The following is a 14,581-nucleotide window of genomic DNA, read 5'->3' on the forward strand; positions in this document are numbered from 1 at the left end:
GTACTGATGCAGTGCAGTCTGAGTCTGTAGATAGCCAGCTCTGGTGCCTCTGTTGCTGCTCTTCACTCTGCCAAGCTGCAGCAGAGTGAAACTGGACCACAGTTTTGCCAATTTGCATTGTTGCCATTCCAAGAATCAGGTCAGTTTCAGCCCTGCTGATACTGGGGAGAGCTGGAAGTAGCAATAGAAGCATATATGGAGCTATTCACTAGGCAGTGGAGAGGAGTCAGGACTCAAACAGGCTGGGATAGAGGTAGAATAGCAGGGAACTTTCCAAGCACCCTTACAGCTAAAAAAAGGTAGGTGTGTGAGTGAGAGAAATGCTCAGTTTCCCTTCCAGCAGGGAGGGGATAGGTGTAGTAGGGAATACACAATGATCATCTACTAGACCTGCAAGCCAGGGATTGGTATGAAAAGTCCTTGAGCAGGGATCAGAGATAGAGATTCCAAGTAGGACTCCCAGGAGCTAGACAGGGGGCTGACTTCTCATATGGGTAATGCCTTCCCTTCGTTCTTATCAGTCTTTGGCTAGACAAGACAGGTGAGGTAATATCTTTTATTGGACCAACTTCTGTTGGCTACTAGTTTTATTCCAATGGTGCACAGAAGTCTGGAAAGATTTTCAACTCCTATTTGTGAGTGAGTGGGAGGGAAAAGATAAATTAGGAAACTTAGAGAGACAGGAGGATTTATTTGTTTATTACAGAGAGGGGAAGGAGAGGGAGAAAGAAAGCAAAGACAAAAAATAGCGGGGAGAAGGCAGAGAAGTGGCGGAGGGAGAGAAAAGGAAGATTCTAGGCAAATGCTGAAGACGCACCTCAATCTACTATAGGAAAGAAACAAAAAGGTGGAGTGAAACCAGGAAGGAAACAAAGCTATTACAAAATGAAGAGAGAGGGAGTAAGGTGAACAATTACTAATTAGCAAGCCAACTGGCATTGTGACAATTACAGTGCACAAGAGTCCTATTCCCGCAAATTGCAAGGGGGAGGAGTGACAGCACAAGTATTTCGCACCCTGGCTGGCAGGCTTAGTCCTCAGGCTAGCAGAGATCAGAAACTTTTCAAATGGCAGGTGTAGGAGAAGACCGTCCTGCTGAGCCAGGGGAAAGGAAGAGATTGCACTAGTTGTGCCTTGAGTTGTTTAAGAGAGGGATGTGGGAGAGGTGTTGTCAGTGTTGTGGGGAAGAGCTGGAACAGCAGTTTAGAAGCAACGTTGGAGTCTCGTTTAATCAGCCAGCTAAGCGTGCGGGTGGCTGGACGCCCTGGACTACAGAATGCCGAACACATGGAGGACGGTACAAAGTACACTCAGTTAGGCTGGGCTGGCGCTCCTGTTCAGGCAGCGTAGATAGCATCCCTTGGCAGCAGCAAAATTTTGCTTATTATGGGAGTGACTGTGGGGAGGGAAGGGCAGTGCCCTGCCAGTTGGTTTAGGGCAGAAGAAAGTTGAGAGCTGGGGCAGCTTCTAGGCGTGAGGCACACAGATGCTCTGGGTTTGCTTACTCTGACTGTCACATGACAGAGGACATCTCCCCACCTTCCTAAAGTTTATTTCTGGTGTTGGGAACCATCTGGATTGGGGAGGCAAAGGAAAGCCACATGCCATGGAAGCCACCAAAGCGGGGACTGCTGCATTGGGGGCAGGGGGTAAAATGGGGTCCAGCCAGAGCTGCTCTTCCCCTTAGCCGCTTCCTGGACCCAGAACTGTGCAGAGGAGCCCCCCCCCCCCCAAACACACACTGGGGGCAATAGGACACAGATGGTGAGTCACCTGGCCATTCCTTTCCGATATGGTCTTGGGGGAAAACTGCAGTGAGAAATCAGCCAGAGACTCAAGTCCAGCTGGTAGGAAGAGGCACTGATGTAGCCAAAGCAGGGACCAGACATACCAAGAACTTCCTTTGCCCTGTGCTGATTGCTCTGACCCTATCTCACCTTCCAATCTCTTCACGCTGGTTCACTACACCTGCCCCTCTTAGCCCTTTCTTCCCTGTCCTGCCCCCTCTCTCCTCTTCCCCTCACTTCCCCCCCCACCCCCCTGAATTTATCCTCACCCAACTAAGCCCATAAAGGTCATGGAACAAGCAGGATGTTTGCTGCCACCACAGTGTTTTGATTTAGTTGGGGTTGGTCCTGATTTGAGCAGGGGATTGGACTAGACCTCCTGAGGTCTCTTCCAACCCTAGTCTTCTATGATTCTACGTTCACCTTGCTTGTGTGTTCTGCCCCTTCTCCTACGCTGCGCCTGTCTTGTCCATTTAGATTGTAAACTTGTTGGGGCAAGGACCATCTGCTATTCTTTGTTTTTACATTGCCTAGCAGAGTGGGGGCCCCAGTCTTGATGGGTCCTTAGGCACTACTGTAATAAACATGATTAATAGTAATAAGGGAAGGCTAGGCAACCTTAAATAAAAATCTCAGGCCCTGATCCACTGACAATCTGCTCAGAGCAGTTTGCAGGATCAAGACCTTAGAGCGAAAGCTATGAGGAAAGGAGGTCAATTTCTGCCCTAAAAAAAACAAAACAAAAACCCCAAGCCCTTCAGGATCCTGATTAAAAAAGGACATTGCATTGTATAGCCAGCTGCAGTGAGGCAGTGTTCTAAATATTCAGCAGTTTTGTAGGGCAGCTCGGATCACTAAGTAGTTAGTGATCCATTATAATAAACTAATGGGAAGACAGTGGTGCTCTCTGATTATTGCTAGAACTCAAAAAAAATTAACCCTTTGTGCGCAGGCAAGGAGGGATTAGCACAGGACACGTGCCTGACGGCATCAGTTTATGGAATCCTGAGCATGATTCTCTACTGTCTTGCCCCTGCTGTGGTCATTTATACCGCCCCCAAGTGCTAGCCAATAAACACCGCACTAGCTTACAGTGGAGCAGGGTTTGTACATGCACTGGGTACGGGTGTAAACGGCCACACAAGGAGCAAGGTAGTACAGGATCAGTCTTCCCCTCAACAGCAGTTCTGGGAGACTGATCAGGAAAGCCAATTACTAGCAGCATGGCAGGGGGCTGAATGGAAGTGTAGCCAGAGCACAGCAGGGCAGGCTGAATAAAATGAAATGCACATGGAGCTATGTTTGCTTTTTTTTTTTTTAAATTGCCTTAACTGAAGAGGTTTCACACATAAGAACTCATCTGATCAGAATAGCCCTGGACCAGCTTTCCACAGGCTTGCCAGCAATACGCTGACTTGCAGTCACAAGGGAAGGCAGTGTGGATGGGCCAGTGATTCAGCACTTTTTCTGTTTGTTAAAAAACTTTTTTTTGTTTTGTTTTGCACGGTCACCAACGTCTGTCCAAACCCAGCACCCCTCAAAGGTCACCCAACAGCTGTGCTGAAGATTTTCACTTCTCGGCATTCTTCCCGTGGGGAAAAGGAGCCATTAGACAGCGAGCCAAAGATCAGCGTACTTTAAGGCACCTTCTTAGTACTAGATGAGAATGACCCTGGGTCGATGCGAAGACCTCATCTACACCTTAATCAGAACCAAGTCAGGGGACCCAGTTACAACACATTTGTCCCGTGACCAGATTACAAACACAGATACTAGTTGGTGTAACCAACACGTAACTATGTAACAATTGGGTCAGGTGATCCAAGTGTTGTAACGGGTACCTGACTGGGTTAAAACATAGGAGTGGTCACAATCTTGAGAGAAAAAGCTCTTGGTTCTTTCTCCTCCATTTGATCTTTTGAAGCATCCTTCTGTAACTTACAAATATCCCTCCACTAAGAGTGACAGATTTCCACCTTGTCACTGACAGTCACGGTCAAATCCCCTCCACGTAACAGGCTATTTAAACTCTTGCACATTAGGCTTTTACAGTGCTCTAGCTGGTAATCTGTTAGCAAGTCAACAAGGTGGATGAGGTCATATCTTTTATTGGACCTGCTTCTGTTGGGGAGAGAGAAGCTTTTGACCTACACAGAGCTCTTCAGGTCTCTTTCACCAACAAAATATTCCCTCACCTTCCTTGTCTCGCTAATATCCTGGGACCAACATGACTACAACACCACAGCAAACAGTAAGAAGACAGACAAGAAAAGCTTTGCAGACTCCTTCACCTCTGAAGGGAGCCTGAACTTTGGGAACGGAGCTGAACTTTTAAAAACACATGCCAATCCTACAAGGTTGGCTCTGTACTGAATTTGCAGAAAATCCAGCAAAGTACTTAAAAGTTAACAGCTACTTAAATGCTTTGCTGGGTCAGTCTCCGTCACAGGAGGAGCTGGGCCTATATGGACCTATGCCTTCAGTCACATGACCCTCTGTCACCTGATCAAAGTGCAGGCTAGAATTGGGGGCTTGATTCTTTGACAGGCCCAGCTCACCCTATGACAAGGCCACAGAACTTAGACTTTAAGTTCTGCTGGCTGCAATGGAGCCCCACTGGGCTGTTCTGGGACCTGGGAATTGCAGGAATGCAGCAGTCCACTAGCCACATACCCCTTCTGTATGTCACACCCCTATGCTGGAAGTGGGATGGGCGGCCCGCAGCTGGCCAGGCCAGTTCTATGCCATCTGGCGATTCCTAAGCGGAAATTCTTAAGGTAGCTGGTTAAACTGGCTACAAGATTGCACCAATCTAGCAGCGCAAAGCAAGGCATTCTCTATATGAGCCATGATCTGACCAACAGTCGCTGCTCAAGGAACTAGACAGATAAATGGATAGACCAGAACCAAATATACACTAGGAAACCCATAGGAAGTACTATGCCTTAATACTGATGAGCTTCACGGAAGAGGTGCTTTAAGACCTGAATGCAGAGAGATACTGCTTCCCTTGGCCAGGGAGGGCATCATAGGCATGTAGGGATGCAGGAGAACTATGTTAATACAGTTAAGAAAGCCATGGAGATGCCACCTGTCATGTCATTCTCATGACACCACCTACATCTCAATGGCATTCCAATGCAGGGTGTGCAGTCTCCATTGTGCATCATGCCCAAATGGCTACTTCTGCTGAGGAGGTTTAGAGGCACCCCAAGTCTCCTAGCACCTTGGGTGGGGTTCTGGCATGCCGTCAGGGTCTCCCAACCTGAAGGCAAAGGCACAACTGCCTCCCCTCATTCCCTACTTTTTTGCACCAGAAAGGGAAAAACCAAAACAAGCCATTGGAAACACCACAAAGTTGACTTTAAGCCATGCTGTGTCCACTAACAGGAACAGATGCAGAGTATCCCCCTATGGGTCAATACCAAGTACCATTCTGTGCCACCTGTGGGCCACGAGCTCTGGGGGACAGAAACGCAATGAGTCACTGGCATCCTGGTCAGTGGGGACCAAGACTCTGAGAGGGGCCTCTCGGAGAGACTTGGGCAGGATTTTCTGCCCATCTAACCAGGAGACACTGGTCTGGATTGGGGGGAGCGGGGGGGAAAAAGACAAGCAGCGATGAGCAGCAGAAGGAGGGTATATTTCAGGGGATGGGGTGAAACCTGGTTATTTTAAACTCTTCAGGCATAGTGCATGCAGAGCTGGGTGGGAAGGAGAGGGGGTATTGCCTGGAAGGAAAAAAGTTAGGAGGTGGGGGTGGGCTAAGAAAGACACAGCTGGTATCATGCATGAGAACTACAGTGATCCCTTCTATGAATCCTCTCCCACCCAGTGGTTGTGCCTATGCTACGTGCTCTTTCACATGAAAGGATAGTGAGGTCTGAGCTACAACACCGCCCATCACACTGACTAGTATTCTCATTATTTCCTTTAACCACCCCACGCTAGTCTGTCTCCACCTGTCGCCTCTGGCCTTTTTCTTCAATTCTAAGCGCTGTTGTTTTTACTGCGTTTGTACAGCACCTAGCACACTGGGATCCTGGTCCATGACTTGGGCTGCAAGGCGCTATAGTAAGACAAATGATAAATCTGCCCTGCCACAGCTCCTGGGGTCCAGTATTCTAGCCTGACGTCACAAGAGGAGCACAACCACATTCCTCTGACTTTCTTGTGACTTGAAAATAAACCGAAAGGGGGTTGAAATCATTTCTAGCAACAAGATTTGCAGATGGAGAAAACAGCACCTGAGAAGTGACTTAGTGTCGGCTCTCAACAGCCAAGAGCTGAAAATGAGGAAAAGGTCTTTAAAAGAAGAAGCCAAAAATGTTTCGGAATCGTAGCCCCACCGTTGTGTAATTCCCACCTCCCTCTGTTTCGACATTGCTGATTAACCAATTGCGGTCCCTCCTTGCTGATCCCAAGGAAGTTGAGGGAGGAAGAAATTGGAAACCTGACAAGAGCCCAGGGGGCCTGGGAGTGCAAGTGAAGAGCTGCCAAGACATTCCCGTTCCCAGGAGAGTACTCCACATACGCAGGACATGGCATGTATGGTTGTTCCTAAGTCTGATGCCTTCAGTTCTGGGAGCTTTAAAATTCCACCTGTCTCGTAGGAACCAAGGCTGAATGGCCACTGAAATTTAAAGGCCTCAATTTTTGGGTGCCCAACCTGAGGCTAATTTTCAGAAGTGCTGAGCACCCACAAATTCAACTGAAGTCAATAGGAGCTGCAGGTGCTCAGCAACTCAGAAGGGAGAAAACAAAACAAAACAAAAAAAATCAGGCCTCATATTCAGTGTTTAATTTTCAGCATCCAAGTTAGAAAAAGTTTGGCATAACTACACAGTCTAAATACACTGCTCCCCAGACAGAAGATCAGGAAGGAGTGAGAGAAGGAAATAGGCCATGGTGAGGCTAGCACAGCTGTGGGGAAGAGGTGCTATGTGATATGAATCAAGAGCAGAAACCTGGGCGGGGCAGAGCTGGGCAGATCCTTGAGGGGCAGAACACTGCAGCTGTGCTGAGCCCTGTTCTGGTTACATGAAGCGACTAATAGGTAACTTTCCAGAGGACAGCAGCACAGCTACTAGGTAGGAGAAAGAACCTGCTTCAAAGGTGGGCCCTTCTGGAAGCCTTTGCCTGCAGTATGAGCTGAGTCATTTACTGAGGGTGGATAAAGCCCTCGTATGGGGGTCTCTCACAATGAGGCCCTGTTTGAAAACACCAGTCAGGGGGCCTGATCCAAAGCCCATTGAAGTCTATGGGAGTCCTACATTTTTAAGAACCAGGGATAATGGTGGCAGGGGTGTTTCAGCAGTACCCAGGCTGCGGAGGTGGGAAACGACCTCTATCCTGGCAGAGGGTTGCCTCTCCTACCCTCCCCTACCATCCAGACACCCATTGCCTCCTAGACGTTTGCCAGGCATTTCCCTGCAGATCGAAAAGGAAAACACTGGTCTAGATCCTGGCTGACAGTGTCACACACCAGCCCTAATCATGTTGCTGATTCCCCATCAGATGGCCCAAGCTCACATCCACCTTTTGTAATCTGTTTCCGGTCATGTGCCAAAAGGAGACTTCAGTAAACAATTGCTGCCTTGAATGCTTGGGGGTTTTTCTCATGCTAGTGTCAGCACCACTGGTATCAAGGGGTTAATATTATAATGGGTATATGTGCCAATGCCCCCTACTGGATGGAAGAAGACTATAACCATGTTTCATGGACCCTATACTGCTAAGATCTAATGTAGGTTCTCCATTAATCCAAGAGGGGACATTTCCTTTTGAAGTGGGTTCTGAACCTCCCTCCAGCATTCAAGTTACATAAACTCCCTAGCAAGGCTGAAGATAGGCAGCTTCCTGAATATCCAACATGTAATTTGCTCCATTAATGAACTACAAAGTGTCTGTGTGTCCAATGCAAACCCAGATAGTGAGCTTTGATTAAAAGGAACCCTGCACGCTCAAAATAGATGCAGTGTTTTACCAAAGCAAAATGGCAAATATATTCCGTTTCTGGATTCCCTTTTCACTTGACCCTCGTCAGTACTGCTGCCAATATATAGGTGGGTGTAACATCTGCCTTGTGATTTTCTTGAGTGCCTGATCTCAAGTGCACTTGACAAGCCAGACTTTCCAAAGTGCTCAGCACCCCCAACTGGGGCCAGACTTTCAAAACAGCTCAGCAACTCCCATTGTGATTCCTATGGGCTTAGGCCCTGATCCAGCAAATCATTTAAGCATGGGCTTAACTCTAATGGGACTACTCAACAGCTTAAAGTAAAGCATGTTCTTACATGCTTTGCTGGATTTGGGCCTCAAACAAACAGCAGCAAGAGTTCTTTTCATCCATAGATCTCACAGCACTTTGCAAAGGAGATCAATACGGTTATCTCCATTTTATGAATGGGCAAATCACTTCCCACCCTCATTTCCCCAGCAGCTCAATGATAGAGCTGGGTTCTATTCTTGGCTCTTACAAATTCCAGCTCAGTGCCCTGGTCACAATGACTAGTAATAGTATAGTAACAGCTACCTCTCCCTCCTGCTTGATGCATTCAGTGAAAACTACAATTTGTTATGCCCTTGCATCACAGGCAGTGGATTGTGGCACCACCAATCAGGTGAGAAGTTGAGAGGTCTGATTACAAAGGAGAAAGCTTCTACTGACAGTCATAAAGTTTGGGTAATTAACAATGAGGGGAAAAGAAAGGCTACTGAAGCTGTGAAGACTGTTTTAAAGCACTCTTGGGTGTGGCAGCAGGTTTATTAAAACTGCCAATAGCTGTAAATAAGAGGCGCTCACCCTTCAAACTATGGCTCCTCCATTCCCAGTGAGTGTACACCACATCTGTGTACTTATGTAGTGCTACACTTAAAAAGCCTTCTCCCCCAGAAGTCAAATGAGGCATTGCCATTGATGTCTGTGGAAGCAGGACTGGACTTTAAGGCTCAGATCTTCAAAGGGAGTTAGGCAATTTGGACCTAAGGGGCTAATCCCTGCAACAGCTCTGTAAAGGAGGTGGTATCACCCTTTTACATATGGGTAAACTGAGGCAGAGTAAGGCGCTTGCTGCAGAATTGAGGCCCTGACTTTGGCAGGGTGATTTCCTTGGGAGTGGATTTCCACAGCACTGGATGAGAGTATAATGTGTCTGCAAACAAACATTGCCCATGGGCAGGGGCTGTCAAGGTCTGAGTGCAATTCAATATTCACAGCAAAGAGTCAGGCACTTGAGAAGCATTTCCAGCAGGATGAGTCAGCTATCACTGTGGGCAAGCAACAAGCTCTTTTTCCTGTCCTTGTGAGTTGCAAAAGGGGTGCAGACGACAACAAGTTTCCAGGTTAATGGGAGACCCTATGCATTGATGCAGGGAGTTCCCTGCAATACCATGCTGCCAAATTGAGTAGTGGCCCTGCACAATTGGCTGCTGTACTTACATCCATGTAGTTCTTCAGGGTCTCTGGGGTGGGCTCCCCTACGCCAGGCACGCCCAGTTTGTATTTCAGGAATTCGCCCATTGCATTCAGATCAGGGATTTCACTTCCGGCTTCATTTAGGATGCGGCGCACTGAGGGGAACTTAGTCAGTGGGATTCTGTTTGGGAACCAAAGAAAAGCACATTGCCAGTTAAAGCAAGTAACCCCCCCAATGCCAAATGACAGCATCCCGCCCCCCCCCCCCCGTCCAAGCAGGGCTGGACCTCATGCAAAGCAAGTGATCATCTGGTACACAAGGAGTACTCAGAGGTTCAGTAGCAGTCTTACAAAAATCCAGAACATGCTGCTGTTTAATGTTCTGAGGGACAGAATTTCCCTCCTCCTCCTTCCCAGGGAGACAGCACCTGTTTCTGTTGATCTGTGCATACAAATAAATGCACACCAGGGCCTGTAGGGTTCTCAGGAACATCTTCTGCTGGTGCAAAATGGCACAGTTCCATGGACGTTAACGGACTGGCCAGTTTACATCAGCATAGAATTTGGCTCCTAGTGTCAGCAAGGTTTACAGCGCAGCTCCCAGCCTGGGCAAGCTTCAACAAAGTTTATATTTTTCTGAAGCCTACTGTTGGGTCTTCTTTCTGGAGCCTTAATAAGAATACCTAGCGCTTGGTGCTTTTCATGTGTAGACCTCAAAGTGCTTTACAAAAGGAGGTATCTGCGATTATCCCCACAGATGGGGAAACTGAGGTACAGAGGCTGACTTGGTCACACAACAGGTAGGTAGCAAAGGCAGGAAGAGCACCCAGGTCTCCCAAGTTGAAGCCCAGTGCCCTCTCCAGAGAGCCATGCTGTTAGTCTCTCTCAATTCCCAAGGCCTGTGCATGAAGACAAGCACTCATGGCTTTCCATCTGGGGCATGTCTACTACACTTCCAGCTGGGGAAGTGTGTGTGTCCTCAAGCTCGGAATGGCACCCCCAGCTCCTACTGTAGACATCCTTGAATGAGCCAAATTTAGGGTATGTCACAATCCAGCATTTCTAGCATGAGCTGCTTCTAAGAGTTGGAAGCTCACCTCAACTTCAGTGACCCACATGAGTTTATGTGTGTGTGTGGAGGGGAGGTGGGCTACCAGCACCAGAAGAAAAAAAGAAGTGTCAGGAAGTTTGGATACCGCCATTATTACCTTCTCCTGCTTCCATCTTTGGGGCACTCCCCTTGTTCTAAGGCCCTCTTCATACCAGAAGCAGAACCGTGCTAGCTCTTGTTAGGTTTCAACACACCGTTTTCATGACAACCGCCTGTTCCAAAGCCCACTGATGTCAATGGGAATCTTGCCATTGACTTCAGTGGGCTTTGCACTAGGCCCCCCCATTAGCAGGGTGCTGGATGAACATGGAAAAAAAATTCTGTTAGTCTTAAAGGTGCCACAGGACCCTCTGTTGCTTTTTACAGATTCAGACTAACACGGCTACCCCTCTGATACATGGAAAAAACAGACCATTCTCGCTCTGAAGGGCTTATAAAAACCACATTTGGGGAGGCAGCAGGTGTAGTGTATAGCACTATTTAGTTTGGGAAATGGTTCCCTAATTCAAATGAACAGGGAAGCCTTGCTAACAATAGTTACTGATCCAGCCTCCGGATCCCACCATAGGCAACACCTTAGACTCATCTATTATTGGGAGTGGGACTACATCCACCCTGATCGAATTGGCCCGGTCAACACTGGCTCTCCACTTGTGAGGCAGCTCCCTTCTCTTCATGTGTCAGTATAACAATGCCTGCATCTGTAATTTTCACTCCATGCATCTGAAGAAGTGGGTTTTTTACCCACAAAAGCTTATGCCCAAATAAATCTGTTAGTCTTTAAGGTGCACCGGACTCCTCATTGTTTTTGTGGATACAGACGAATACGGCTACCCCCTGATACTTGACACCTTAGACTCAGACTAACAACTGCAGAAGTGCAGTGTTCCCAACTGCTAGGGATGTCCCAGCACCACTGAACTCATGGCCCTCAGCAATTTCACGCAAATGGGCAGAGCACGCTAATGCTCAGGGCCCCTATGCTACTAATGGTCTTTGGCAACTTCTGGAACCAATGGTTTTGCTCAAGAAAGTGGCCTGCTCCTCAAGGTGTGGTAGCCAGCCTGCTCAAAACCATCCATTCCCGTCTCCCCAAGAAGCCATCCATTTGGACGCTGTTGTTTGTAAGGACTCGGCCAACTTCTTCCTGAAATTTCTGTATTTCAGGCCTTGTCCACGCTGGGAAATTGACCGTGTTATTGCAAGCTGTCAGGTACCAGGGCTGTACTGGTTGCTGCTGGCCCACAACAAGAGTATAATTTTGTTAAAAACAGTTGTTGAAAACTGCTCGGAGTCCAGAAACAACTGAAGCACAGGAGGGACTTTATACAACAAATGAGAGCTCCTGTATAAGGCTGTTTGCCTATGATCGAAGAGTGGTAAAGTCAATACTTAGCTAAAGCCACTTCCTTTGTCGATTATGGTCCAGTGCAAATAAAGAAAGTTAAAACATTGACAGAAAGCTGATCACAGCTCACAGAAAATTAAATAAGGAAAACAACTTACAGCTATTTTGCTTATCATGATTTAGATCTTTGTAAACACTCCACTGAGGTTCCACTTGAGAGGACAATTGTCCCAGCTTGGCACTCCCTAGATCAGATTTCTGACCCCAGGGCCTCATTCACTGTTGTCCAGCACCTAGAATAGTCATTTTCACCAGTGTGTGTGTGTGTGGGGGGGGGGGGGGGGTGTTACAACTACTACGCAGGACCCCCGCTAGAACGTAGGGTTTTGGATCCATGTGCGGTCCCGCGTTAACGCAGGAACCGCGTTACCGTGGGGACCACATTACCATGATTCCAATGAAGGTAATTAAATTTGGGATCCATGCACGGTCCCGCGCTATAACCGAATTGGCGCTATAAGACGTGCGTTCTAGTAAGGGTCTGCTGTATTCTGATCTCAAAGCATTTTACACACTTTGCACTGTTGAAACGGACTATGCAAAGTGCAGGGCCACAATGATCAGGCTCCTAATGTGTCCAGAAACTCCTACTTCTGTATCACAGATCAAAGATAACACACTTTAACAAGAGGGCATGTTGTTTCCACAACCCAAATCCTCAGGTCAAATCCCCCAAATCCAGTGCTACCTACTTCCAGAGTAAATGTATATTTTGTGGAGGGTTTTGTTTGAAGTTAACATATTCACTGTCCGTTTCAGCAACAAGAGGAGAAAATTCCTGACCGCTAAATAAAACTTCAAGTCTTGATGATCTCTCAGAATTTCCATCGGCCTTCACAGGAGTAAAACTTTCCAAGCCCTGGTTTTCAGAAGGGCTGAACACCCACATTTCTAGCTGAAATCAAGAGCAGCTGCAGGTGCCCAGCCCTTCTGAACAATCAGGCCCTGGGAAGTTTTGCTCCTGTAAAGGTCAATGAAACTTCTGAGAAATCATCAAGACTTGAGGTTTTACTTAGTGGTCAGGAATTTTCTCCTCTTGTTTTTGAAACTGTCAGTCAATAGGTAAGTGAAAGTTAACTCAAAACAAGCTCCACCCCCAATATACATTTACCTTGGAACTATACAAGAATGAATTTGGGTGAGTGACCTGAGCCTGACAGGTTTGTTTCTTAGGGCCACATTCTGCTCGATGCTGGTCATCCTCAACTCTAACCATTTCAATGGGAGTTGAGTGCGCTCAGCCCATTTGCTGGATTTGGCCCAGAAGGAAGGTGACTAGTAAACAGCTGCAACACATCCAGGGTGGCACACTACACGCACTTTTAAATTCTGCTTAGCAGTAGCGAGACACTTTAAAGCACCCCAATGCCTCTTCTGAGAAAAACTTCATGAGCCAAACTGTGCCCTTGGAGAGGCAGGTGCATCTCCCAGGGAGGGAAGTCAATGGAAAAAGTCCGTGCCTAGCCAAGGACCAAATATTAGCTCATGATGGGTCAGATTTTTTTTTTTGCCTTTTTGCTTAATTCTCCCATTTCCAATCCTTCCCGAGGGCTGGATGCAGGGAGACTGTCTCTTTTGTCTGTTAGGCGTTTACCTGAGTCTGCAGCTAATTGCTCACGTCAAGTACTAATCCCCCCCCATGAGCTCATGATGGCAGAGAGAAATCGCAACCTCCCAAGAGCAAGAGAGACACACATATTCTTAAGCAACAAAGAGCCTGGTTTTCTATAACCCTCCGCAGTTACCAGAGGCAGTGAGGCAATGGGCAAGCCCAAGCAGGATGACTCTTAAGAAATATGTCTCCCAGGAGGCCTCAACAGCTCTTTGGAGCAAGGGGTGAGCAGCTGCTGTTGCCACCGGGCTCCCCGCCAGCACCTTTGTTTACAAGAACCTCGCCCCGGGAGCCCCTAGCGCCTGCTGTCTAGCCGTGCCCAGCTGCAGCACGTCCCTCACCTGATCAGCGCCGAGCATGGGACCACAAGGGCCAGGAGCAGGATAAAGGCGCGGAGCCCCATGGCTGCTGCAAGCCGATCCGTGCGCCACTGCCTTCCCACACCCTCTGTTATCCAGGGCAGGGGATGACTGAGCATGGAATCCTGTGACTTTGGGATCAGCTGACGGGCTGAAATTGCAATCCCGTGTCACGTGATCACAGCGCCCACTAGGGGAGGAGGAAGCTGGGGAAGGGATTTAACCCTGTAAACGCCACACTCGGGCGGAGGGAGGTGGTTTAGGGCCGTGTGGTGCCAGACTTTCCGTCAGCAGTATTGCTAACCCAAGCATGCAAACACCATGAGTCAGCCCCCCTCCCTCCGCCACAAAATATCATGAGACTGCCTTAGAGTGCTTTGCTGTCTGGCTTTTAATTTGGACTTCGGTCACAGGTTTCAGGCTTTTCTCTGCAGCCAGGAAAGCTCAAAACTTAATAATAATTTTAAAAAAGGGAAGAGTGAGCTGCTGGTGTACTCATACGGTTTTCGAAAAACACCAAACGTGACAAGACTTGCACTACGATTGCAAGAATTTGCAACACTGGTAGAGAGATTGTGCCATGTCTACTTCCCACTCAATCATATAACCTCCCTGTGGCAATCGGGGCAGCTGCTGGCATGGAAAGAGGAGATCGGGAAAGTATTTCATATATTTGTACCTGCCTGTTAGTCTCTCTCATGGTATGCACAGTGTGCCCAGCCATTTCATAGCATCGTCATCAGCCAGGTGAGGAGGCAGTAGCCCACCGTGGAAATAAGTCAGTGGGCACTCAGAGAGAATATGCCACATAGCCAGAAGTTAACTGCATCTACCTGGTGGTGGGTCATTAGAGGAACCCCATTTGAAGAGACTGGCTGCATAATGGC

At 47.9% G+C, this 14,581-nt stretch overlaps 1 protein-coding gene across 1 annotated transcript in view; it reads right to left on the reverse strand.

The window, feature by feature from the left end:
* Nucleotides 1–13,844, reverse strand: part of CTSD (cathepsin D) — a 36,015-nt gene extending 22,171 nt beyond the window's left edge. Inside the window, exons 1-2 of the mRNA XM_054028463.1 lie at nucleotides 13,677–13,844; nucleotides 9,229–9,385 (exon numbers count right to left, since the gene is read on the reverse strand). Of these exons, the coding sequence (XP_053884438.1) occupies nucleotides 9,229–9,385; nucleotides 13,677–13,813 (294 nt within the window). The 5' untranslated portion in view covers nucleotides 13,814–13,844. The remainder of the gene's footprint in view (nucleotides 1–9,228; nucleotides 9,386–13,676) is intronic.
* Nucleotides 13,845–14,581: the final 737 nt, after the last annotated feature.

Source organism: Malaclemys terrapin, chromosome 4 (genome assembly GCF_027887155.1).
Source record: "Malaclemys terrapin pileata isolate rMalTer1 chromosome 4, rMalTer1.hap1, whole genome shotgun sequence".
Lineage (NCBI taxonomy): Eukaryota > Metazoa > Chordata > Testudines > Emydidae > Malaclemys > Malaclemys terrapin.